Below are 26,948 nucleotides of genomic sequence, written 5' to 3'. Positions count from 1 at the left end.
TAACTGCACAAACACCTTACCCTCTAGAGCATAGAAATAGGACTAGCACATGTAACCGACCTCTAACCAAGGCCTATGGCTCAAATCTACTCCTTTAACTCAATTACAGAGCCCAAAAGGGAATTCAAACCTAACTAGGTAACAAGGAGGAGGATATGAGAAACAAGTGCTCAACTAGTAAATCAATACCTCCATATCCAACTGGAAATACAACCTCGAGATTTACAACCACAACTAGCCCCGCCAAACGGCAACAAAAAAGACATATGAGATTCTAGCTCTAAATCCAGAAATGGAATCCAATAGTAATTCACAAGCCTAACCGGATGGACATCTCTACACCAAGGCTTCAAAATATGTGCTACAATAGTGAAGAACACTAAGTCTTATAAACTCCGGCCAACAACGGCTACATCAACTAAGTCTCATCCCAAAATCAGTCTTAAGGCGCAAATCTACCAATCACCATAAATATCGAATAAGCCACCTAAAATAGGCTAACCAAGGCCAAACTAAGGCATAATCAACAATTCTTACCAACTAGATTGTAAGTCTCATAAAGGCAACCTAGCCTAAGGTTGACACAGGAACAAAGAACCAAGGATCTAGGAATCAAGCTTAACCCGTCACATATAATCCGAATCACATGCAATATATGCTATACAATATCTCATAACGCTCAATCAAAAGAAAGGAGACCGTAGCCTACCTCGAAGCCAAACACGCGCGCTTCAAGTTCACTTTTCGGTAGCTTTCTGCTCCAAAATCAACTTCACTTGCCTCCACTCTATCAAAATATTGTTCACCTTGTCAATATGAACGTTTTGACACTAAAATTGCATTTAATATAGTAGACAAGTAAAGAGGGATAATGAGTATTTCTGAGTATCTATTATCAATTTAAACCAATTTAATGGTGTGGGTATGTTTTATTTATCCTTGAACAACCAATAAATTGTATTGATAGAACATTAATTAAGGAAATTAATGAAGTTGACATATATCGAAAGAGAAGGGTCAATGATGTTGTTATGTGTCACTGTTCAAACGAATTAACAATTAATTCATTCCCTAATTTTGGGATATCCAAACGTATCCTTTTCTATCCTAAATTATAATTGTATTAATATATCTTTGTTTTAATAAATACCATGTGAAAGTCTTTTTCAACCTTGTTTTAATTTTAAGGCATGTTCCCATGTTCATAAACACTTCAGATATTCCTTCCGGTCTCAAATATTAGTAATTATTATGGCCAGTTAAATTTGTTCAAAATATTTGATGTTTAGAAAACTTACAAGTCATTTATTACTCTAGTTCTTTTTAAAATATTTTTTTTCGTTTTCTTTTAATTAGTGATGTGATTAATTAAATGAGGCGTTTTCAAAGGACGTACAAAAGTTTTGTAACAAAAGTAAGCGTGTGTGTTTGGTACGGAGGAAAATATAAATAGTTTTTTAAGAAAAAAAAGTTTCTACAAATAAAAAAAATATTTTTCTTGATAAAAATAATTAAAAAATAAAAATAAGTCTTGCCGAAAATAATAAATTGCCCATGCATTATTATTATTATTATTTTTTAAAAAAGACAAAAAAAGAAAAAGGAAAACCTCTTATCTCACCGCCGTTAACCTTTATTCACATGTTTTTTTTTTTCTCTTTTTCAGGGAATATAAGTTCTGATTTGCAGAAGAATTAAAATATTTTACGTATTTAAAAAATTATAAAAACACTGTCAAACGTCGTGCATGAGATGATAAATTTCACATGCTTCCAGTTGTTGTTTCTTCCATTGGTGGTATATTAGGATTCCCCTAATTTTTACCAAAAGAAGCAAGCTAAACAAGAAAATAAAATAATAAGCGCATGTAGCAAATGAAAATTTAAAATTAAAATCAAGAAAATATTTTATTCATTAGTTATTTACAATGAGAGATTCACGATAGGTCGGTGCTCAATTAGTAGGAGCTCAATTAATAGGATTTGAAGAAGGATTGCAATCAATAGATCATACGAAAACAACTTATTATTACTGCAAATATCATATGGAAACAACTTATTGTTGCTGTAAGGTTCCCTCAAACGACAAGAGGTTCATTACTTCATTTACTAGTTACTATTTTCATGAATTCAATGAGGTGAAAAGCCAAAAATTACTCAGTTTCACTTTTTGTTGCTAAGCATACTGCAGAGACTTCATCCATAATCTTCAATTATTTTTTGGCAACTTGAATCTCTTTCGACGAAAAATTATACTGATGCACCTATGGGACTTCGAATGTAGTTCCATTGCTGTAATTCCACATTTAGATACCTTCAATATTCATGCATCAATTTAGTTAAAGCCTCTTTCGTTAAAAAATTATACTGTTACACTTATGGGACTTCAGACACAGTTCCGTGTCTGTAATCCCACAAATAGATTTCTTCTTCAGGCCAAAATTCACAGTAATTAGAATCATTGCTTTCAGCTCCAACCAAATCCCATGGTGAATTATAGTAACAGAATTTATCAAATTTTTGAGTAAGATCCAAAAGAAGATCAGGCAAATCAAGAAAAGGGTCCTCATTATTACTCCTCAAAGATGATTCTGTTGACTCAGTTTCTTCATCAGGAGAAGAGGGCATTTCCATTAACTCAACTTTACTCTGTTTTTCCATACAATTTCTTGGAGAAATATCCAAAGCTGCAGCCTTTAAAGCTGCAGATTGAATATCTTTAGCGCATTTGGAAGCTGGTTTAGGAAATTGATGGGCTAATTCAGGGAAATTGAGTAAAGCTAAGTGACCTTTAATGGCAATTGCTGCAACATCATGTGCTCTGGCAGCCATTTCAGCTGTAGTAAAAGTACCAAGCCAAATTCTTGATTTTTTTCTCGGCTCACGAATTTCAGACACCCATTTTCCCCAGCTCCGTTTTCGAACACCGTGGTAAATTGGGTGTTTTGAGTCATCAATTTTCTTGGTTTTTTCAGTAAAGGATTTGATTTTCTTGTAGTGAATGGTATCTTGTTTTGATGATGCTAAAGTTATTGGTCTTTTTTTTAGAGATGAAGAAGAAATTGTTTGACTGTTGTTGAAAATAATGGGAGATTGATCTTTTTCTTCCATGGGAGTTTTCTTGAGGAGAGGGAGCTACAGAGTTTGCTTCTTATAGTGTTTTGTTTCTTGGACTTATTGGCACTTTTTATCCTTTTTACTTTAGATGGTATAATCCCCATGAAAAAGAAAAAAAGTGAAAGCAAATACTACTACTACTTTGTATTTTTACCACTGCAAATACTACTACTACTACTTTATATTTTTACTACTTAGGCTGTTTGATATTAATGCTAAAAAATATTTATTTTTAGAAGTATTTTTTTAAAATAGCGTTTTAGAAAATTATTTTTATAAAAAAATAATAATTTATGTTTGGCAAATTTCTTTAAAAGTGTTTTTGATAAGCACAATATATTTAGCTAATATTTTTAAAAAAATGCTTTTGAGAGTCAAATTACGAAAAAGAACAAGTATCAATGCACTTTTAATATTAAGATTATTTCATAGAGAGAAACTATTTTAAATATTTATCATAGAATTATTATTTTTATTAAATTAAAATGTACATATTATAATTTTCAATCGATATTATATATAGATAAATAAAAATAAATAAATATTGATATTGTATTAACATGATGATTTAAATATAATTAAAATATCAAGCAAAATAAATTTAAAAATTATTCCACAAATTAAATCACTACATACGAAAAATTCACCACAAAAATAATAAATAAATATTGGTAAATATGTATATATGGCAGGGATATTTTAGTCTTGAAAAAAATAATTTTCTGCTTTTTTTTAAGAAGTTGATTTTTTTAGCTTCTCGCAACAAAAAAAAACTGTTTCTGCTTCTACTTAAAAATAGTTTTACTAATTAGCCAAACACGTTGATTTTTTTAAAAAAATATTTTTTTCCTCAAAATAAGTGATTTTAGCCTCTCAACAACAACGTCAAACAGGCTCTAAGTACTTAATTCGTCCCATTTGATATGACACTTTTTGATTTGACACAATATTTAAGAAAAAAAAAGAAGATTTTTAAAACTTATGGTCTAAAAAAATACTTATATATTTGTGTGACTAAAAATTATTTCATTAAGGATAAAAGAAACTTTTTAAAGTTAAATTATTTCCAAATATATTAAGGTGACATTTTTTTTACAACCGAACCAAAAAAAAAAGAGCGCCATAGAAAATACCAACTTACTAGCTTCCAGGGCCACAATTAGGTCTCGTTTAGTTTACAATCCAGAGATCTTAAGCTTATAATTTTGGGACTAAAATCAAGATTACAACTTAGATAACTTATTCCATCTCAATAGGAAGTGTCATCGAGACTTTGTAAGTTCTATTAGAGGGATTGTTAGGTCAATTATGTTGTATAAGACAAGGTTTTAGCTAGTCAAGCATTCAAACGTTCAAAAGATGAGAGTAATGAAAATGAAGATGTTTAAATAGAAGTGTGAATATATTAGAACAAAATAAGATTAGGAATGAAGATATTCGGGACAAGGTGAGAGCGATCTCTGTGATGGACAAGATGCAAGAAGCAAGAGTGAAATGGTTCAAATGTGTAGAGAGGAGAAGCACAAATGCCTCACTAAGGAGGTGCCAAAAATTGTCAGTGCATATATGTAAGGAGAATAGAAGTAGACCAATTTTTTTTTAAAAAAAAATAATTAGACAAAACAAGACACATATTGAGCACATAAAAAACAAAATACTAAATAAAAATAAAAATAAAAATCGAGAATTAAGATAAACACATAAAAAAATAGAAAATTTCGAGTACTTCTCATTTTGTGTAATATAGACCCTCAAATGAGCTTAGATGGACTCCGGCGAAGTTGTTGCTGATCCTTCTCTCTTTGTAGGTGGATGAGGATACGCTTGTCTGCATGTGTATTTTTAAAATTTTAAGAATATTGCTATAGCAAAATGACGGAAGTCAGATTAAGATGATTTGGACATATATATAAGAGATGATTTATATGGAGGTGTGAGGGATTGGATACAGTGGGTATGAGGTAGAGGTAGATCCAAAAAAAATGTATTTGAGAGAGGTGATTAAATATATAGGACATGACACATTTGCAGCTCATCAAGAACATGACCCTATATAAAAGTATATGAAGGTCGAGCATTAGGGCAAAAGTTAGTATAGTCAAGTGTCGTTTAGTTTTATTATTAGTATTATTATATTATTACTCTAATACTAGCGTATTCTTCAATTTTAGTACTATGACTTATTGTTTTCTTTGTTTCGACATCATATTATTTGTTGTTGCTACTGTTCTCTTCTCCATTATTTTCAATTTTTGAATTCTTCAATACTGTTATTTTCTTTACATACTTGATTTATGATGTTCATTGCTCGAGCCGAACGTCTATATGAAACAATTTCGCTACCTTTACAAGATAGCAGTAAGATTGTATACACATCAACTGTTCCATACTCTACTTAGTTATCTCGAGATTAATTATCTCAGGATTGCTGTCTCACCCTCAATATGTGATAAACAAAAAATACTACATTAATATTTTGATAACTTATCCCACGATTTTATTCCAATTAAAAGACCTCATTCTAAAATAAATTCCAAAATTAATTATTCCTTAACTTTCATACCAAACGAGCCTAAGATTAAGAGAATATGAACCAGACCTAGTGGGCTCCGATGAACCAGAGTTGCCAAAGTTTTGCCTTGGTTATGGCTCGACATTTTGTACCACCTAATTAATTTTTTTCGTTTTAATTTATTTGTCTTACTTTTTTATTTTGTACCAAATTTGGTAGAGACCTTGAATATAGGACAGGCACATGCACACTTAAATAGAATACTGAGAGTGGTCAGTATGGTGACATCGTCTCATATTATTGCTTTGTAGGTTACCTAGTACTGATCAACCATCATTTGATTCTATTACAATTAATTAAGGGTCAAAAACTTATTTAAACTATTCAAGTTTTTTTTAAGTTTCAATTAAGTTTGGCGCACAAAACTTGTCTAATATAATTTACCTCGATCTCTTGTATAATTTACAGGCTATTATATGTGGTTCCTTGTAAATAAAAATTGCAGGCTATTACATGCGATTCCCTTGTTAATAAAAAAAAAGTTTGTAAAATTTTCCCTTGTCAATTTTTTGTACCATGTTAAATTGCATTAGTAGTGAAAAATTATTCCACTATCAGTTCAACGGCAAGAGTTAAATTCAAGTTGCAATAGATGGGGTAAAATTTAAAAATTGGAGAGGTATTTCTAGTATAACCATAAAATTAACTTCACAAGCCCGGTGCAGTAACATTTCTGCAAGTTATATGCTTATAGTTGGCCACCGGAATTGTGGTGGGATGAATAGTATTTATTTCTAGCTATATGTCTCGAATTATAGTGGTAGAAAATGCCTCCCTTTTAATTAATTTTATGCGGTACTAAATTTGAGTTAGTAATTATGTCCAAAGTGGCTATTAAACAACAAATCAAAGAAAATGGTTGAATACATTGATAATTTCTTAAACTTTTCAGTAAGTTTCATTTAGACACTCGAATTATGACCTGTTCCGATTGAACATCTGAACACATAATAAAATATATATCTATTAAACACTTTCGACTAAATTTGGAAAAGTTTATGCTTGTGTTTTAACTCAAACGTTCATTACGTATATAAGTTAACTACTTAAAATATGTCACCTCCTTTAATTATATGGAGTGGCTTCATAAACCGAAAAACTTCATGCATGTTCCAATTAATGTTGTTGTGTTTAATTATTAAAGGAGGTAATATATTTTAAGTGACTATGTAATGGATGATTAAGAATGTGCACAATTTTTTTTCAAAGATTCGATATGAAGTGTCTAATAAAACTACTTCATTACAGTATACTAAGGCAAAGAAAATCTTTATCATTGCACATGGCACCACATAGTGCAGTAGATCCTGTACTAGGATATGCTAAAGAGAGTCAACTTCCAATTTAACAACCTTGTGTTGTCCTTTTGTGTTTTTTCCTACTACAGCATAGTTGTACCTTTGGTTTGATTTTTATCTGAACTTATAAACCCTGCAATTGACAAGAAGTCAAAAGTGTCCAATCCTAGTCTCAACATATATAGTTGGGCAGTAGCATGGTCCATTAAGTGGGGAAATTAAAGTACCCAGGTTATAACATCAACCTCATCATGTATAAGCTTAAGGACAAATTGACTAGTCAGTGGTGAAAGTTAAAGAATTACAACTCCAATTGGTTATGACACATGCACTTAGCTAGCTAGCTAGCAAACAGACTCTTGAACTGTGGTAAAGAATCTATTCACTGTCGTGCATATTAGTTAAACTATTAGCTTTAATATACTGAACACTTTATGCACATTCCAATTCATGTTGTTGTTTAATTGAAGGATGTGATATATTTTATGTGACTATGTAATGGATAATTGAGAATGTGCTCAATTTTTTTTCAATATTTGATGTGAAAGTGACTATTAGAAATACTTTATTATAGTGTATTTAGACAAAAAATACATCTTTATCACAACAATTAAAGAGACATTTAGTGACAATAAATTTTTTTTTTATTCGACAATATTTATTGCCGCAAAAATATTTAACGTCAATTGAGTTAATGTCATTATATACAGAATAGCTAAAGTATTACCACTCCAATTGATTTGTCAGTAGTGAAAGTTAAAGTATTACTACTCCAATTGATTATGACACAAGCTAGCAAACAGACTCTTGAACTGTTATAAGAGAATCTATCCACAGCTTTTCCAGCTTGCAAAAGAATCTTTATGTACATAACTCAGATTTTAGTTGTCCTGGGTTGAACAACAACTCACTACCTAATTTTTAAATTGGATTTAAATTATATATACTAATAGTGTAAAATAAATATGTGATTATAAAAGATTAGATGAGTTTTAAAATGACCACATAATTTGTCGGAAGGTGCAATTTGTTGACTAAAGGCTTGGTTAGTCAAGCTACCATGGCTAATTAATGGTAGTTAAGCTAACAAGAGCAGTTAATTAGTTGTTAGATACTAACTAGTAACTAATTAGTTGTTAGTTAGTTATAGATACTGTTAGAGTGTATATGTACAAAATACACAAATCAGTCTAAATACATATATAGGTACATGTATCAGTAAAAGTAAATACATGAAGATTTTTCTTTCTCTTTCTATTTTTCTCTCTAAACTCAGACCATCTCTCTCTAGCTTTGTTTCCTTCCTTCTCTTCTGTTTTCCTCCATTAATGGAGCACTGATAACCTCCATTAATGGAGTTTTAGCACAATTAACACAAATTAAGAAAACAGTAATAGAAGTTGCATGATATATATAGTTTGGTTATGTTTTACGTCGACCTACAAATACACCAATTTTTATGTGTAAAGAGTAAAGACTATGATGACTCGACCTACAAATACACGAGTACTCACAAATACACCAATTTTTAGGTGCAAGTCTATGATGACTGATGGTGTTGAAAGGATACGAGGTAAGACTTAAAATCACATAAAAAGACGTTTAGAAAAATCTTCAATTTTTTAGAATCAATATAGATTTTTGGCTAAAGATAGGACAAAAATATTCATAAATAGGTGATATATATCTACTAGTTGGGACTAAGACAGCGCGGATAGACGAACCTCTTGCAATAAAGAATAAAAAATGTTCTACTATTTTGCCACATACCAAAAATCTTTTGGAAATAACAACTAACATTGTGTAAATTACAATAGCCAAGGAGTTTAAAGTTTTTAAATAAATGCCTAGCTAATTGTATTATGATGCAGAAACATAAAAAATTATACATCTTTTTTAGCAATAAAAAATAAAAAGAAAGATATGTAGGAGTTTTTTATTGGCTGATTAATGTGTAGTTCTTGTATGTAACAGAGGCAAACTCCTACCTACATAATATACTCTCAAGTCATTAAACATGAGAAATCGAACACTCTAAAAAATAGGAATTAAATATGAAATCCATTGTTAAGTATTAGTACTGAATAGAGCCCATACCTAATAGATTTTTAAATAATTTATTGTCTAGTAGGGCAATTCCTATGAGTAAATAGTTAATTTTCTTTTTTCTTTAAAAAAAAACAAGAGTTACATCATGACCAAATGATATTTGAAAAAATGTTAATTTGCTTGTTCATAGTATTAGTATTGGAAGAAAAATATTAGGGCAATGGAAGATAAGTTAATTCGCTAAGGAAAACATCATATCAAAGTTTAATAATTTAATAGACCAGAAGAATAAGAATGACATGAAGTCAAACAATTATGACATGACATATGAAGTAGTTGCTATTATCAAGTTTTGTTTTGACTGATGAAGCATGGGACATTTTTTTGTACAAAAAGTAGTGGACAAAAAATGGTACTCACTCCATTCCATTTTAAGTATTATGTTGCATTTTTTGAGAGTTTATTTAATTAATTTTTAAAATTAAATTAGATTATATTAATTTGATATTTTAAAATAAATATATAGATATTTAAAATCTTATATCAAAAATACTATAAATTATAATTTTTTTATATCAATATATGATAATGTTAGTCAAAGTTTAGAACATTTAACTTTAAAAAAAATCGTGACGACTAAAATGAAACGGAGAGAATATTAATTTAAAAAAAGTGCAAGAAAATGAATTGGAAAGTGATTATGGAGAGACCAACAAAGACAACAAAATAATTTCAAAAGAGGCAAAAACATTAATTAGGTGTAATATTCAATCTGAATTTCTTGTTGAATTTGCGTGTATCATATTTTTTTTTGAATTTTCAACTTTTCAGACTCTTCCACTATTTAATTGTCGATTTTTTTTTTCTATTCTATTGTTGACCCTCAAACGCCTTAAACAGTTGTCTCTCATCAATTGAATTGGATGTGTTATTTTCTGTTCCTTTTAGGTCAAATAAATTATTTCTTTGCAAGATCTTTTTATTAAGAGATTTCAGTCCAATGTAACATATATAGTACCGCCTACAACGTCCCTATTTTGGACTTCCTAGAAAGCTTCATGTGTAAGGTTCCACAAAATAAATGTAAAGTATTATGAAACGTGTTATGTTAGTATTGGTTTAATTATATTGTGTTTTTTTTTGGTTTAATCATGTTTTGCAAATCTTTTTAGTTCCGCAAGATGCGTCCATGTCCGAGCTATTCCAACTTTTTCAGAAAATCACTATTCATCCAAAAATTATGAGTCACACTTAAATATGGAAACTTATTCCGACCATTTTTTGAAAAAATCACGAAGAATCGGTCGAAACACAAATACAACTCTCTCTAAAATGGAAACAAAATATTATAAAAGAAATAGCTTCGTGCAACCTCGAACGGGTCTCGCTTTCTCAAATTAAAATTGAATCTTGAATTAGGGTTTGACAAATACTTAAGAAGATTGATCCCAGATCAACGTCACATCAAAGATGGTAATATTACTATTCACTCTCATCTCAATTTATATGACTTACTTTTCTATTTAGTCCAGCTCAAAAAAAATGACACATTTATATATATAGTAAATATTTACTTTAAAATATTAATTTTATCCTTAATGAAATGATTTCTAGGCTTCTAGCCACATAAATATTTATGACTTATTTTAGATCACAAGTTTTAAAAGTCGTTCTTTTTTTCTTAAATTTCATGTCGACTCAAACTAACTAATATAAATTGAGATGGAGGGAGTATATAATTAGTATGGTTTATTTTATCTAATAAGGTATTAGTCATGTGTTTGTGATACATTAAATTGGATCATATTCTAAGAAATTTCATTTACTAATATGACAAATTTGGATAGTTTAATTTAAATTCTAAAATATTTCTACTTTTAAAAAAGAAGAGATCTTTTTTTTTCTTATTTTTTAATAAAGATTTTGTAATTTTTTCTACAAACTTTGATATTTTTGAAAAAACCAAAAATAAAATCATAGATTCACTATTAAAAATTTTTGAATTACGTTTTTAGGCCCTCGATAAGATCACATACAACTATACAAGTGCGTAAAAGTAATAATAATGAACAAATTCTGTTAAATAAATATATTTATCTTTGTTATTGAGTAAAAATAAAATAAAATGACAGAAGCTAAGGTGCAAATAGTACGTATCAAACACCAAAATTAAATACGTTTTATATGTGTTGATTTTGTCCTACATAGATCTTCAATACATTAGATCACAAGTGAAATTATGATGATTGAATGTGTTAAATTAAGATGATATAGATGCTAAATCATATACTTAGCATTTAAAGGTTACTAATTCGAATAGTCGTGGCATTAGGCCAATTAAAGAGAAAAGTGCTTACAAATTATTAGATTTTTTTTTCTATTCTCAAAACTCAAACATAAAACTTCTAATTAATAAATAAAATAAAAATCTTATATTGAGATGCAAATTCGATATTTGATTTTAGGGGTAGTTTCATTAAATCTATAAAATTTTAGTTATATGGCCTGGTCCATCTCAAAAGAGATCCCTATGTTAAGTTACATGTCAACAATATAAAATATTAGGTGTTTTTTAAAATTAACATTATTTTCTTTTATTCAAATCAATTATTTCGTATCATTTTTGGTAGGGATAAAGTATAGTGTAAATATGTGGGATTCTATAGCTTATCATCCAAGTCTTGGTCCATTGACTTTAATCATTCTCTGCATGCTGTACTGAACAATAACCTACCAAAAGATCTGCATGCTTTCTTTTCCTTTTTTATTTTCCTTTTATACGACATATAATTAAATAACTCAAAAAGTGATAACATTCTGTGATTTTAAGACTTTTGAATTTGTAATCTTAATCATATTATAATAATTATGTGTAGGAATAGAGCTAGCATTGTAATTGTGGATTAGACATAACTCAATAATGTAGGCTCAAATATTATGTCACGATCCGAGATTCGAGTGTGATGACACTCATCCATTCCCACAGAACTGAGATTCAGCGGATGTGTACTGTTAGGACAGATCATTTGTGACTCGGGGCAACTATCAAGAGGGGTAAAATGGTCATTTTGCAAAAAATTTCAAAAATGACCTTCAGGATCATTACATATTATATTTATATTAAACATTTTATTTAATATGTATAATAATTTAATCCAAGCAAGCAAGAAGAATTATTAATTCAGAATTTATAAACTAAAAATCGCGTACTCTTATGCCTCTGTTTGTGTGGACATAAAGCTTGTCATTAAGGACTAAATAAAATTTTTAAGTTAATTGATTTTTAAATTTACAAAAGTATGATTCTTTTCATTTTTAAACGAAGGCTACTATAAACAGACAAACAACAAAGTATTCCTGGATGTGTAAATTATCCCTACTTTGGATTGTTTTAATTAATTATTATCATGTTCTTTTGTAGGTTTAGTGCCAAATTAAAGAATAGTCAAAGTAATCATCTCACCTTTTTCTTTTTATTTCTTATAATTTATATAAAAAATGCTTGGAATTTGGTCTTGACACTTTAGATATTTTAAATATATATCTTTGTAATTTAGCTTTATTCCTCCTAGCTATCACAATTTTTGTTTCTTTACTAATTTGGCAAAGTGATCCCTTTAATTTAAATTATTAAAATGTGATGGTATAAGGTGCCTTCATTCAAACGACGATAGAGAAGAAGAACGAAGTGAAGTGACGGATCATGGGCAGCAAAAAGAGTCTAGTTGATCAGACTTGACGATTGGGAGAAGCAAAATAAAATTAGAATTTTACTACAAAAAGAGAGTTAGCTACTAGATTTATTGATAATCCTTAGCTAACGTGTCACTAAAAATCTCCTAGCTAATTGAATTTTCTTATAATTCATTACTAATCGATAGCTAAATAAAATTAGCATGGACTAGCCATTAAATTTTGTCCATCGTTAATTTCTTATTTTCTATTAGTGTTTGACCCAAAAAGAAGCAGCCTTTTCCCCCCTATTTGGAGGGTCTTTAATTTGTGCTTAAATTAGACCTGCAGATACTATATTTTATTTCAACCATGGAAAGCACATTTAATTTGATTAATAAGGATAAGCTCTATATATTGCTAATTAACATGACACGAAGATTACAAAAAAGAAGAGAATAATTAAGAAAACTAATCATGAAAGTTGAAATTAATTATTTTCTAACTATTGATGTTGTGTGTTCTTTTTTGGGGGGATGTTACAGCACTTGACAATTAACTAAGATGAATAGAATATTTGTTATCAGAGAAGAACTTTAGTTAAATTTGAGAACTGTAAATATGTGGTTGGCTAAATCTTAGAGGGTAACAAGTCCTATCAAAATTACCATGCCTTTGGACCACATATTTTGTTTTAATCAATTCGCACATCTCAACTATTCCACTAGGCACGACTAGTTATATAGATATTATACAACTCTGTTCATTAAAATTTAGGTAGACGAGAAAAAATTGTTAATTGAGTATTTCATTTTACATCTATTAGGATTTGAAAAGAGCTTGGAGCAACGATAAATTTATCTACGTGTAAACAAATAGGATCACGATTTGAACCATGAAATTAGTCAATATTAATACTTGCGTCAAAGTAGACTGCCTACATTACAACACCTTAGGATTGACTCTTCCTTGGACCCTGTTGAATGCACAATACGTCATACAACTAGCCTTTTCCCCCTTTAATCTATGTTATGATTTTAATTTATCTACACAATGAGTACGTACATAGTAACACACACAAAATTTTATACGAGTTTTAAATTGAAAATGCATAATAGAATAATTTTATTAGATGCTTAATTCGAATGTCTGAATAAAATTTACTAATAAATTTAAGGGGTTATTGAGGTATTGAGCCTATGGAAAAACGTATACATTTAATTGCTTGCAATATGTCACCTATGTCCATAATAACATTTTGTTAAAACCTTATTTTCTTAAATTTGGACATAGTTGACCAATTAAATTGAGATGACTGATGTACTTAAATGAAGAAATATGAATAGAAAAATTTATATAGCGGACTTCAATTTACTTAGAATTGAGGCAAGATAATAATTATTGTATGTCTGTATATCAATTTAGAGGGCTATTTGACACTTGAAAAAATTGAATTTATCATCTATTGCTTGATATTTATATTAAAACACAACTAAATTTAAATTTAAATTATCTCATCACAATCTTTGATCTATATTTGACTATTTGTTATCAATGTAGACCAATTTAGTGATGTGAGTATGTTTTATTTATCCTTGACACAACCAATAAATTGTATTGATAGAACATTAAGGAAAGGCGGAATGACCTGGGAGACCCTTGTATTTGGCTCCGTTTGTAAGTTGGATCTTTATATTTATAACTTTGTCAACTAAGCCCTTAAATTCACTGAAACACAATATTTAAAACCTATTTCTCATCTTATGTATGTGCGTGTAGTATACTCATTTACACATGGAATTCCACGTCGTTTTTAGTGACACATAAGAAATTAAATGTTAAAAAAATAAAACAAAAAATAAAGGCTACTTTTGCATATTCTAAAATTTTGAACATTATTTTTTTCATATTTGCTCTCAAATTTAGAACCAAATTCATGTCAAATGGGTGGAATTCTTACCTATTTGACTTGTATTTCAACCTATAAGTTCACAAACACAAACCCAACAAATCTTAATTATAATTTTAAATTGATTTCATAAATCCACAAAACCCATTTATTATTCTTGAAGCTCCATTAAGCTTATCAATGAAGTTTTTCAACTTTTCAATACTCACTATCACCCTTCACATTAACTCATACAAAATTCAAAAAATACTCACCAAATTGAGATTTTGAAATGGGAATATGACAAAATGTAAAGGGCTAGGGGTGGTGTTGGTTTGTAGCAAAAGAAAAGAATTTTGAAAAAGTATTTGGGGGCGAGGCAGTGATGCGGGGAGTTAAGAAGAAGGAGGTGAGAATGATGGGGTAGAATGAAAGGAGTGGAATGGAAGAAGAAATTTGGTTGCGTGGGTGGGTGGGTGGGGGGTGGGGTGGCAGGCATCGAGCTGAAGCTTCAAAGAAGATGACTTTTTTTTAAATAAAATTTTTAATGTTTTTTAATATAAAATATTATTTTCACTTGCTTTAAAACGCGTGGAATCACGCATTATTCCAAGTCAGCAATATTAATGCCACATGTATTTGGTCAATGGTCAAAGTGTTTAAAATATTATGTTTCAATGAGTTTAAGAGCCCAGTTGGCAAAGTCGCAAGTATAAAAGTCCAACTTACAAACAAAATTAAGTACGAGGGTTTCCTAGGTTATTCCGCAGTAAGAAAATTAATGAAGTTGACATATATCGAAAGAGAAAGGGACAAAGATTTATGTGTCACCGTTCAAACGAATTAACAATTAATACGTTCCCTAATTTTGGGATATCCACATGTATCCTAAAATATCATTGTATTTAATTTTGGGATATCCACATGTATCCTAAAATATCATTGTATTAATATATCTTAGTTTTAATTATTACCATGTGAAAGTCTTTTTCAATCTCATGTTTATAATCAAATGCTTCAAATGTTTCTTTTTCTATCAACTATAGTAATGTATCATGTACGGGTCTGGGTGAACATAAAAGTTTTTGCTTAAATTTGATATTTGTGTGAAGAAATTCATTTAATATATATAAATATATATTTATAAATTTTATAACTAAAACGGGCTATACATTTGATGCAAGTCCAGAAATTATAAAGTAATTCAATTTTTTCTAATAGTAGATAGGTAGGCTTATTTATGATAAACATTAATGATTGATTCAATAATTTGAGCATGTGATCTATCATAATTTGATTATTGTTCGAAATGTTTTATTTCATACATGAGCCATATATAAAATAAAGAGAAAAAACATAAAAACACAATTGAAGTTATCTTATTTTTAAAAAAGATATTTTAATTTTGCGGGTGTTCTATTATCCTTCGAACAATTTTAAAGTAATACTATTGCGTCATTTTTCGATCAGTCCCACTTTTAAAAAAGAAGTGATATCACACATCAATTATTATATTACATGTGTTAGTTTTAATTTTTTTTTTTTAATTTTAAGTCTTTCTTTATTCTTTTTCTTTCTCTTACTTTTTTGACTTTTCCTCCCTACCCATCCCACATTCCAGTCCCTCCCTCAATTTTCTTTCTTTCTTCTTCATCACCTCCCACCCTCAACCCCTCCCCACCCCCCACATTCAAGTCCTACTTCATTTTTTTTTCTATTTTTTTCTTCTTTAATGAACTTTCTTTTTACTCAATGACACATTAATTAAGAAGGTCACATTAATTAATATTATAGATAAAAAAAATAGTGAAGTATATCATAAAAGTGGAGGAAATATTTAAAGCATTTGTCGCTGGAAAATATTTTTTCGCCGGATAAAATTGTGATTAGTAATGATCATCTCCCTCTTCATTTTTTTCTTTGACCTTTTATTATCTTTTTATCATCTTTATCGAAAAAATTAAACATAAACGACAGAATTTATTATCAATGTAGTGCAAAAAGCATCTCTTCGTCGTCGAAAATATTTTTTCACTGGATAAAATGGTGATCAATAGTAACAATCTCCCTCTTTATTTTTTCTTGTCATTTTTATTACCTTTTCATCAATCCTATTAAAAAAAATAAACACGACAACGGAAATCGCAATCAACGCGTTGAAGAAGACCGGGAAAATAAAGAATTCAATAAAAATAAATATTAAAAAGGAAAGAGAAATAAAAATAAAAAAGTAATGAAATGATTGGTTTTGGTAGAAAAAAACACGCGCGTCAGCTGCGTGTTAATAAACGCTAGGCCAAATTGGATTAAAATGATCTATTTACAAAGATATTAAATAGTTTTGTGGGGTAATATGATACATGCAAAATTAAGGTGTCTTTTTGAAAAAAAAGGGACAACTTTAATTGTGTCTTTGTGTCTTTTCTCTAAAATAAATAAAAAATGGAAGAAATATCCATCCCTCATTGGAAAAACAAACATATGCGGGAGAAAATGATAAAAATGGTCTCTTATATTTGAGAGTAGGTTTAAAATAATTCCTCAAGTATACATTAATAATTTTGATCCTTTAAGTTTTACAATTATTAAACACTTTTTGCATCTGTTAACTATTTTATCAAATTCTTTGGGTTAGATATCAAGAGGATTATGAAAAAAATTAACTATAAACCATCGAGAAGAGTTCAGACTCCTTTAATATAAACATTAATAGCTGCTTCCACACGATTACTGGTTAATTATTTTTAGAAAAACTAAAAGAGAAGGCAAAGAAAAGAAAATGGAGAGTACAAGTGAAAGAAAAAGGGAAAGTCCGGCCCTTATCTCACCGCCGTTTCTTGTTTACACCTGAAGTGGCTGAACTTTTATTCCCATCTTCTTTTTCTCTTTTTTCAGAGAATGTAAGCTCTGATTTGCAGAAGAATTAAAATATTTTATCCACTAAAAGAATTATATAATTATCTGTCAAACGTCGTGCATAAAATGATAAATTCCACACGATTCCAGTTGTAGTTTCTTCCATTGCAGGTAAATTAGGATTCCCCCTAATTTTTACCAAAAGAAGCAAGCTAAATCATATTCCCTGACAAAGTAAAATCAATAAAATAATTTGTTCATCAGTTATTTATAATGAGCCAAAACACAAAGATGACTGTCAATTCCCTACTCCATTATTTTATTTTTGTTACATTAGAAAAGACTAATTATGAATCTGTTAAAAAGGAAAAAAGCTCATATTCCTAATTGCATCTTCCCAAATTAGCAAATCTTCTTTATGCTTGTGTCTTTCATTTGCTAAAAAGTCGACACATTGATTTGTCTCGTCCCATTTATGTGTAATTTTGAGCTTTCAATAAATATTTGCAGTCTTCAATAATAGCCTTCAGAGGGTCTTGTTGATAAGCTTACCCATTATGTTTGGAGAACTGTAAGTCTGTAACCATTTTTTGATGCTCCATTGTTCTGTGTTGTTTCATTGTTATACTCCGACAAATAGAGATCTTTAGTATTCATGCACTAATTGAATTCCTTTCGTCGAAAAATTACATTGTAACTTCATGGCTGTAATCCAACATATGGAGATCTTCTTCAGGCCAAAATTCACAGTAATTAGAGTCACTGCTTTCAGCTCCAGCCAAATCCCAGGATGAATTATAGTAACAGAATTGATCAAATTTTTGAGTAAGATCCAGTAGAAGATCAGGCAAATCAAGAAAAGGGTCCTCATTATTACTCCTCAAAGATGATTCTGTTGACTCTGTTTCTTCATCAGGAGAACAGGCCATTTCCATTAACTCATCTTTACTCTGTTTTTCCATGCAATTTCTTGGAGAAATATCCAAAGCTGCAGCCTTTAAAGCTGCAGATTGAATATCTTTAGCGCATTTGGAAGCTGGTTTAGGAAATTGATGGGCTAATTCAGGAAAATTGAGTAAAGCTAAGTGACCTTTAATGGCAATTGCTGCAACATCATGTGCTCTGGCAGCCATTTCAGCAGTAGCAAAAGAACCAAGCCAAATTCTTGATTTTTTTCTCGGCTCACGAATTTCAGACACCCATTTTCCCCAGCTCCGTTTTCGAACACCGTGGTAAATTGGATGTTTTGAGTCATCAATTTTCTTGGTCTTTTCAGTACTGGATTTGATTTTCTTGTAGTGATTGGTTTCTTGTTTTGATGATGCTAAAGTTATTGGTCTTTTTTTTAGAGATGAAGAAGAAGTTGTTTGATTGTTGTTGAAAATAATGGGAGACTGGTCTTCTTCTTCCATGGGAGTTTTCTAGAGTTAAGTGAAAAACATGAGAAGTGAGCTTCTTATACTGTTTTGGTTCTTGGACTTGTTGACACTTTTATCTTTTTCACACTAGATGGAATAATTCCAAAGAAAAAGAAAAAAAAGTAAAAGTAAATATTCTCTATTTTAATTATTTGTCTTACTAATTCGTTTAAAAATTTCATCTTATCCTAGAGATGAATTGTGATTCTTCGTTTATTCTAAGTGACAGAATAAGTTATTGGTGAAAGGACATATGTTCAACTGTTTCTTCTTGCATCCCAAAAACCATACAAACTAGTTTAGTTGAGGAACAAATCATTCTAGAATTATTATTTCATGATTTACATTATGGAATAAAATTAACATTACAAATTTAAAATAAGTTATTCCATGATTTTATCTCAATCAAACATCAAATAAATTAATTCTAAAATTAATTATCCTGAGGAGCGGATATATATATGTAGCTTGGAGGGGGTGTCACGCCACCCATTGATCTCGATTGAAAATTTGTATACACATGTATATTTGTATAGTATATCTATAAAGAAAATATAAATATTAAACTTGACATCCTTATAAATAATGAGTCATGTAGTGTCAATGGTTAAAGCTCAGATTTACTACCTTAGGGATGCAAGCTCAAGCCCTGCGGTGGGATGTATTAGGTGAATAAGTAGATCAGAATCTTATACCTCTTGTAAGTAAAATCTTAACTAAACCAACATGTGACATAAATTCAGACAAGCAAACAAAGTGGCTCACGATTTGGCTAAGAAGGGCTCGAAGCTTGAGATTATTGATAAACTCACACTCATGACTACTCCATCGGAAGTTGCTCGGCGTCAAATGCAAGTAGATAAAAATGAAGTAACAGCTACTAAGCTAATCACTGCAGTTATGTTCGGGGGATAGCACTCTCTATCAAAAAATTTTTTATATTCAAAGCTCGAATTCTAAATCTCTATTTAAAAAGGAACAGTTTCATCCGTTGCACCACATTTTATAATGGTTTATAATATTATTACTAACACAAGTAAAACATTTATCCTTGCCTAGCCACCCATGTTTTTCACAACTACCCCTCGTTGAGAATCTCTAATGTTTATAAATGACCAAATGTTAATTTTTCTAACTTTAACATTGTGTCACGCAACTTAACAAGCATTAAAAAACTGACTGATAAAATCAACTGACTTTATCGTTGAAAAATGTAGGACTTCATTGGTTTTGAGTTGTAAATTGTAGTTGACTAATGATAGAACTATTCAATATCATAGTATATTACGCGAAATGGCGAACATTGGTGCTTTTTATTGGGAATAGATGGGCCAAACTCATCCCAATCCATAGATACAATATCTTAGTAATCAATAAAGGTTAAGCACCTCCACCCACGACCGGTAGGTCCTGGGTTCGAGTCACATTGGAGGGGAAGTGTGGAAACACTATAAATCCTCCAAAATGGGGGTAAAAAAAAAGTAATCAATAAAAAAAACAAAGTTTGAAAAAGGAAATTAAGAAAATTATAAATAAAGAAAACAGAGTATTAAAAAGAAAAAAGAAACGGTGGTGCTTTTTATTAGGTACTTTTTAGACACTTCAATATGTTTGGTGTCAAGATCCCAATCCATTTTAACTGCACCCATAATACTTATCTTAGTGGGAGAATCATTTCTACAATTCAGCTTATTAACTTAAGAAATAAATATTAAAAACCTTGCAGAAACAAGAATATAATCAAAAAATAATACTGAGTTCCAATAAACTCAACCAACAATTTTAATAACCACAAAAATGTAGAAGTCAACACATTCTAGAAAATGAAAATCATCCGTACCAAAATTTTAACCAGTGTCAATGTAAAAAAAGGGAAACACTCCCCAAACAGAAGTCAAAATACTAAAACAGTGTTTAAATATCTGAATTTCGAAAGAAGGACTAAGATTAATGGAAAAGTCCACGGCAGCCTGACAGAATAACTCACCTTTGGACTTTGAACAAACTTTTAATCTTCCAACCGAGGTCTCTCCGCAATCAGCTGAATATGCCATGTACTCAACAAAAAGGCAGAGCAAAAATAGTATCAGTACACAAAAACAACGGTGTACTGGTAGAATCACGCGGTTAGCCAGTAAGCGAATCATAGACAAGTAAATTCAACACAATAGGCATATACATATACAGAATAAGTCAACAACATCTCAATATCACAACTAAATGTCTTCCACATGCTATAATTTCACACAATGGTCCTCTTAAGGGACCTACAAAGAATCAACTTTGTGTCGGAACGTGACACCTGATCCAAGTATGTATCGAAACGTGACACCCGATCTAAATATATGTCGGAACGTGACACCCTATCCAAATTATGTGTCAGAACGTGACATCCAATCCTAAGATATCACAATCACAAGAACATTCAATGTTTACAACATTTATACCATCAAGAACGGGTTCATCACAATAACATGCCAGTAAGTGATCATTTCACAGATAATCTAGCATGTTTCCATATTCATATACACACATGCATATCATTAAGCAATTTAACAAGTATATGATACGCATTCAGAAAACTAGACCATCACCTACCTCAAATTCAAGCTTTCACAACCTTACAATGCAAGAGCCTTTCCTTTCTGGGTTCGTTCTTCTCGTTCTTGGTCTAGAAAACATTAAATACATATCAAGGATCAATACAGTGGCCTAACTATCAGGAAATATAATACAATTTCACTTTCTAGGCCAAACTCATGATCCTAACCTTACCCTAGAGTTATTTCTCACCATAGATTTTCAGTTCAAACCCTCCCACAATGATTATCACCTATACTTCTAGTTTCTAAGAATCAAAATATGAATCTAGAGAATAAAAACCTTACCTTAAGCATGGAAACCCGTGAAAAATCAATGAAAATCGCCATAGGTCGCCTCTTGGGGTTTTAGAAACTGATTGTTGAAGAAAAGACTATTTCTAGTCTTTTTCATGACTTAAGTCGCGACTGTCTTGCCAGATCCCGCTCTGGCGGGAATAATCCCTCTCTAGTGGGATATGCAGAAACAGTGAACTCAGAGTTTTTGCTCCAAGCCCCTATTTTTCAACACACCCCTTCCAAAAATGCATTACAATTATATCCTTCATGCCAAATTCGATTTTGAGTGTTTTACTCGTCCGATGTGATTTCGCAAAGCTTAAATGCTCCGTATCGTCTTGGCTATCAGACTGTCCAATCAAACTATAGATTTGACCTCCCATCATTCACGTGATCACCCTAAACTTCACCTGACTCAAAATTCATCCAAGTCTAGCCAGACTCAAATTTTCAGAAGTTACTACCCGAAGTTTTCTTGCCTGAAATTCTTCCCTATTGGCCTATCTCTAACGACGAAAATAAGTCGTTACATTTGGATGCCAGTTATAAGTGATGGTGATTGATTGAAGCTTTAACTACGCTAGAGTTTGGCCCAATTTTTCAAATATTTTAGGCAAATTATTTTGGGTTAAAATTTTGGTGAAGTTCTACAAATTTTCTCAATAATATTTAATTGTTTTAAATAATATTATTTTTTATTCATAAGTTTAAAAAATTATTTAAAATATCCATAAATTTGTATTATCATTTTATAATAAACATGTTTCATTAAAAAAAATTATAACATAATTAACAACAATCAACAACAAAAAAATAATAGTATGGGCAAGAGTAATACATTAATTATATTAAAATTAAATTGTTCTTTTTTCTTCGATCTTGTCAATCAAACTATTCTTTTCAGAGGAGGTAGTAACAAATTATTCTATTATTAATAGATAGAGATATTATTTCATGGTGTTGGTTGGCCACATTAATAGAGTAAGTTAATAGATAAATATTAGTTGGAATTAATAAATGATGAGTGTTTTTATAAAATATAAAAACTTGGTGTAATTTTTTAAATTTTTAAAACTTTTCAAATATTAGAACTTGGCCAAAGTTCTAATTTTTTCTAGAACTTGGGATGTTTGCCAAATATATATGCCAAGTAATGACAAATTATATGACAAACACTAGTTCTCAAGATTTTTTTAAATTTTTTACAAAATTTATTTGGGGCCAAACGGTACCTACAACTATTTTACTTACCACACTTCAAAACAACTTTTAAGGTGTCGTTTTGTTTAATACAAGTTATATTGACATTAGGTATGTTAAGCTTAGTATTTTAGTGTTTTTTTTATTAACTTTTTTATATGTTATATTAAAAATAATATGCATTGTAAAATTTCTAAAAAGTTATTTGTTTACAAATTACTCTTTTAATGGACTGATGTATTATTATAATTTTCATTGTTTGTCGAGGAATAATTAATCAGTATTCCACGATTTGATAAATATAAAATTATCGTTTAACTTATATCAAGACCAAAGATCAAACAAAAATAATGTAGAACTAATCTTTTATCCCATGATTATTTATACTTATACAACATACAAAATTTCCAAAACAATCAATAGGAAACTAAAGGCTAATGACGTTAATGTCTCAATAGGTGCAATATTCTCCTAATCCATATTTTATTCGGCTCAACTATTCCAAAGATATTTGTAATATGTTGTCATCAGTAGCGGAATCAAAATTTTCAATAAGGGATTCAAAATATAAAAACGTAGACACACGAACTAGTCGAAGGGGTTCAATTTTTACTATTTATACATAAAAAATTATTTTAACTATCTATGTCACGACCCAACCCACCGAACCGTGCGGGCACCCACGATACACTCTAAGTAGGAGAACCCTTAACCATTCTAAGAAATATTGCGGAAATTAAATCAAAATTTGAATAATTAAACCAAGGTTCTAAAGAAAATTATTTCAACTTAGAACATCTCAATTCTACAAAAAAAAACACGGATACTAGTCTAAACAGGTACAAGAGCTTCTAAGAGTAGTAATAAAATAAAAGACCAATGACCCACTTCCACCAAGGAAGAAAAATTAGAAGTTGCTGGAGGATTGACTTCGTCTTCACCTAAGAGACATAACTGAGCCTGCAACCAGACTATGTCGATTGACATAGCAAGAATAGTATCAGTACAAACAACATGTACTAGTAGGCATCATCGCTCAGTCTGATACCCACCGCATAATATATGAACAGAAAAATAAGAGATATCATAATAATTAAACCTTATAAATTTAACCATTCCAACCAAATGAGTACACTCCTTACTCCCACCTTAAGATGTTCACCACTCTAAACTTCAAGTCCCACTACCATTTTAGTTACAACTTAAGACCTGTGGGTTGTGAGCCCACCATACTACTGTTCATTCATTATAACAGTCCCCAGTTAACAACCTTAACCACTCAATGATTTCACTCAACCATCACTAGTCCTAGTCCAATTGTCTTACAACACAAGGCATATTCATCTCATAGCCACACTTTCTAACTTACCCCGAGTTTTAGATAGTCACTATTTGTGGAAATAACAATGGTAAAACTCTCTGGCAACTAAAAACTTCAACTTCTAAATCTATAAATATAGAATACGATTATACCATATAGATCACATCCAGGCCTAATAGCAATAGGGCTCATTCTCTTATCCTCCAATAAGTTTATTTAAGATCATAATTCCTTATAACTAACACACCTCAACTCAAGAGTTCTTCCTTAGTCTGTGGCTCATTTACCACTAATCTTATTATTACATGGAAATACAGATATCATCAAGTCCTCTCATCGGACCATCCACACACACATACTTGGCCCTCTCAAGGGACCCAATCCAGTCATAATTGTGTCGGAACGTGACATCCGATCTAAGAATGTGTTGGAACATGACATCCGATCCAAATATGTGTTGAAACGTGACACCCGATCCATATATGTGTCTGAACGTGACACCCGATCCAGTTATACAAACCAACCATAAAATACCATCAATAGATCACATTATATCAACAGAACAGGTTCATTACAAACAAGCCAGCAAGTAATCATTTAGATAAAAACTAACTTGTTTTCCTTATTGGTACACATTTAAGCATATCAAAAGTAACGCAATTACACCCTTAAGACAATTTTGAGAACCCAACCAACACCCACACTACCAAACCCTTAAGGTTTATCATCAATCACTACTTAGTTTTATATTACTGTACGCAATACTAAGCCCAGTTTTATATTACTGTACGCAATACTAAGCCCATTATAAAATAACCATCTATATGCAATAATATCACCACCAAAAATATTTTTCCCAAATCATTATAGCACATTTTTATCAGGTCACATTCGAATCAGACACTAACACAACTGAATTTCTATCCGTGACCCACAACTTAGTTATATGATTTGTCATTAAATTCCTTTATATACTACACAGTAGGTATAGATTTACTACTCAAAAAAGAGAAGCCTAGCCTACCTAGGCGCCAAGTAATCATAGAGAAATAATACTGTTCAAATCATTGATTCCTGATGTTCTATGGGCAAGACCGGATTGAATGCCATCGGTTGAAGCCTTCCGAATGCTGAGATTCCCTCCTCTCTTCTCCACAGGTCAAGAGCAGCCTCTTTGGAGGGTTTTGCAGAAACCCTTGCCTCTAACTTCCAGTTAGGAGAAGTGGAGAAAAATAAGAAATTCGCGACTTAAGTTCTGTCCCACGACCTCCCGCTCTGGCAGTCATATTCCCGCTTTGCCGGAATGGTGGGGTCCAATCGAGTAAATTTCTTGCGAATTTTTAAATCGTAACTAACGACGGTTTGGATCGTTACAATGTATAACTAGTATAATTTTTCATCGAAGGGGGTTCGAATGAACCCCTAGCCATCATGTGGATCCGCCTCTGATTATAATATTATTCGAGTTGAGTTGAATTCATACAATATTCTTCAAAAAACTCACATTATTAAAAATATTTTTACATTATATGTGTAACCTTTTTTTTTCATTTTCAACTATTAATTTGAATTTTGTTTGCATAATCATCCATTACCTTGATTTCAAGTTTATTTGAAGATTTAATGTGTGACACCATATCCATCAATTTACCAATCGATTTAATCAATTTACCAACGAATATCTTTTGTTGGCAATTTGGATTTTTCTGGTAGTGCATTAAGAGCATTTTATACATTTCATATAGTTTTTTTTGTTGTTGTGTTTTTAGGGATAAATTTCGAAAACATCTCTTCAAGATTTATATTAAAATACTAAAGTTTTATTTCTGTTAACGATATTACACTTACTTTCTTTAATTTGATTTCTTTATAATAATTCTTTAAAATAATTAAGTTACAGTAAGCATCTTGAATAAAACGATAAATTAATCTTACCACGTGAAGCACGAGTTGAGAGATTATCATTTATCTATCGTAGATTATCAAAATTACTGAGGCATTATGACATGTTGACCTAATTCTTTTACGGAAATGTTTAGTCCAAAATCCTAATCATGTCTTTTGCTTTTGTGCCTTTTTGACTTCTTTTTGTTTCATTACATGATATCTTTCATTTTTCACTTTTTGTTTTTGTTTTTTGTGGTTGTGGCTGCAAGCTTGGAACAGGAGCAAAGCACAATGATTAAAAATTCTAGATTCTGCATGGATGGTGTTGTATTATTATTGGTCTTATGTTAAGTCATCATTAAACCAATCACCATTCAAACTTTTAAACTATTTTTATTACTCTCTCCGTTAATTTAATTTGACATAGAGTTTAAGAAAGAAAAAAAAAATTCTTTTGAAATTTGTAGTCTTTAATAAGTGATAGATATTTGCGTGATTGTAAATCATTTCATTAAAGGTAAAATGAACATTTTAAAGTCAAATTGTTACTAAGTATAAAAATGTGTCATTCTTTTTTAGATTGACTAAAAAGAAAAGTGTGTCATATAAACTGGAACAGAGAGTGTACCATGTAAACTATTCCCTCTATTCCATATTAACTGAATTTTCAAGGTATTGCACACATATTAAGAAAGGCATTTAAGGACAAAATTTAAATCATATTTTTCTCTATTACCCTTTTGTTTAATCAGCCTTATAAAAATGATTAAATGTGAAATCATAAATACAAAT

The 26,948-nt window shown here is 30.4% G+C and overlaps 2 protein-coding genes across 2 annotated transcripts; both read right to left on the bottom strand.

Moving 5' to 3' along the window:
• Positions 1-1,881: 1,881 nt before the first annotated feature.
• Positions 1,882-3,178, bottom strand: LOC129888509 (ethylene-responsive transcription factor ERF039-like). Its single transcript, XM_055963471.1, has one exon. The coding sequence runs from the start codon at positions 3,108-3,110 to the stop codon at positions 2,376-2,378; it is 735 nt and encodes a 244-aa protein (XP_055819446.1). The 5' UTR covers positions 3,111-3,178; the 3' UTR covers positions 1,882-2,375.
• A 14,147-nt stretch (positions 3,179-17,325) lies between these two features.
• On the bottom strand, positions 17,326-18,890 carry LOC129888508 (ethylene-responsive transcription factor ERF038-like). The gene has a single exon (XM_055963470.1). It carries the CDS (start codon positions 18,861-18,863, stop codon positions 18,138-18,140), a length of 726 nt encoding a protein of 241 aa, XP_055819445.1. The 5' UTR covers positions 18,864-18,890; the 3' UTR covers positions 17,326-18,137.
• Positions 18,891-26,948: the final 8,058 nt, after the last annotated feature.

The sequence above is a fragment of the Solanum dulcamara genome, chromosome 5, assembly GCF_947179165.1.
Source record: "Solanum dulcamara chromosome 5, daSolDulc1.2, whole genome shotgun sequence".
Taxonomy (NCBI): domain Eukaryota; kingdom Viridiplantae; phylum Streptophyta; class Magnoliopsida; order Solanales; family Solanaceae; genus Solanum; species Solanum dulcamara.
Note: the sequence above shows the minus strand (reverse complement) of the source record. Positions and strands in the feature narration are given on the sequence as shown.

What these genes read in the sequence shown, in the direction of transcription:
- LOC129888509 (XM_055963471.1), bottom strand. Translation starts at nt 3,110, where the DNA reads ATGGAAGAAAAAGATCAATCTCCCATTATTTTCAACAACAGTCAAACA.
- LOC129888508 (XM_055963470.1), bottom strand. Translation starts at nt 18,863, where the DNA reads ATGGAAGAAGAAGACCAGTCTCCCATTATTTTCAACAACAATCAAACA.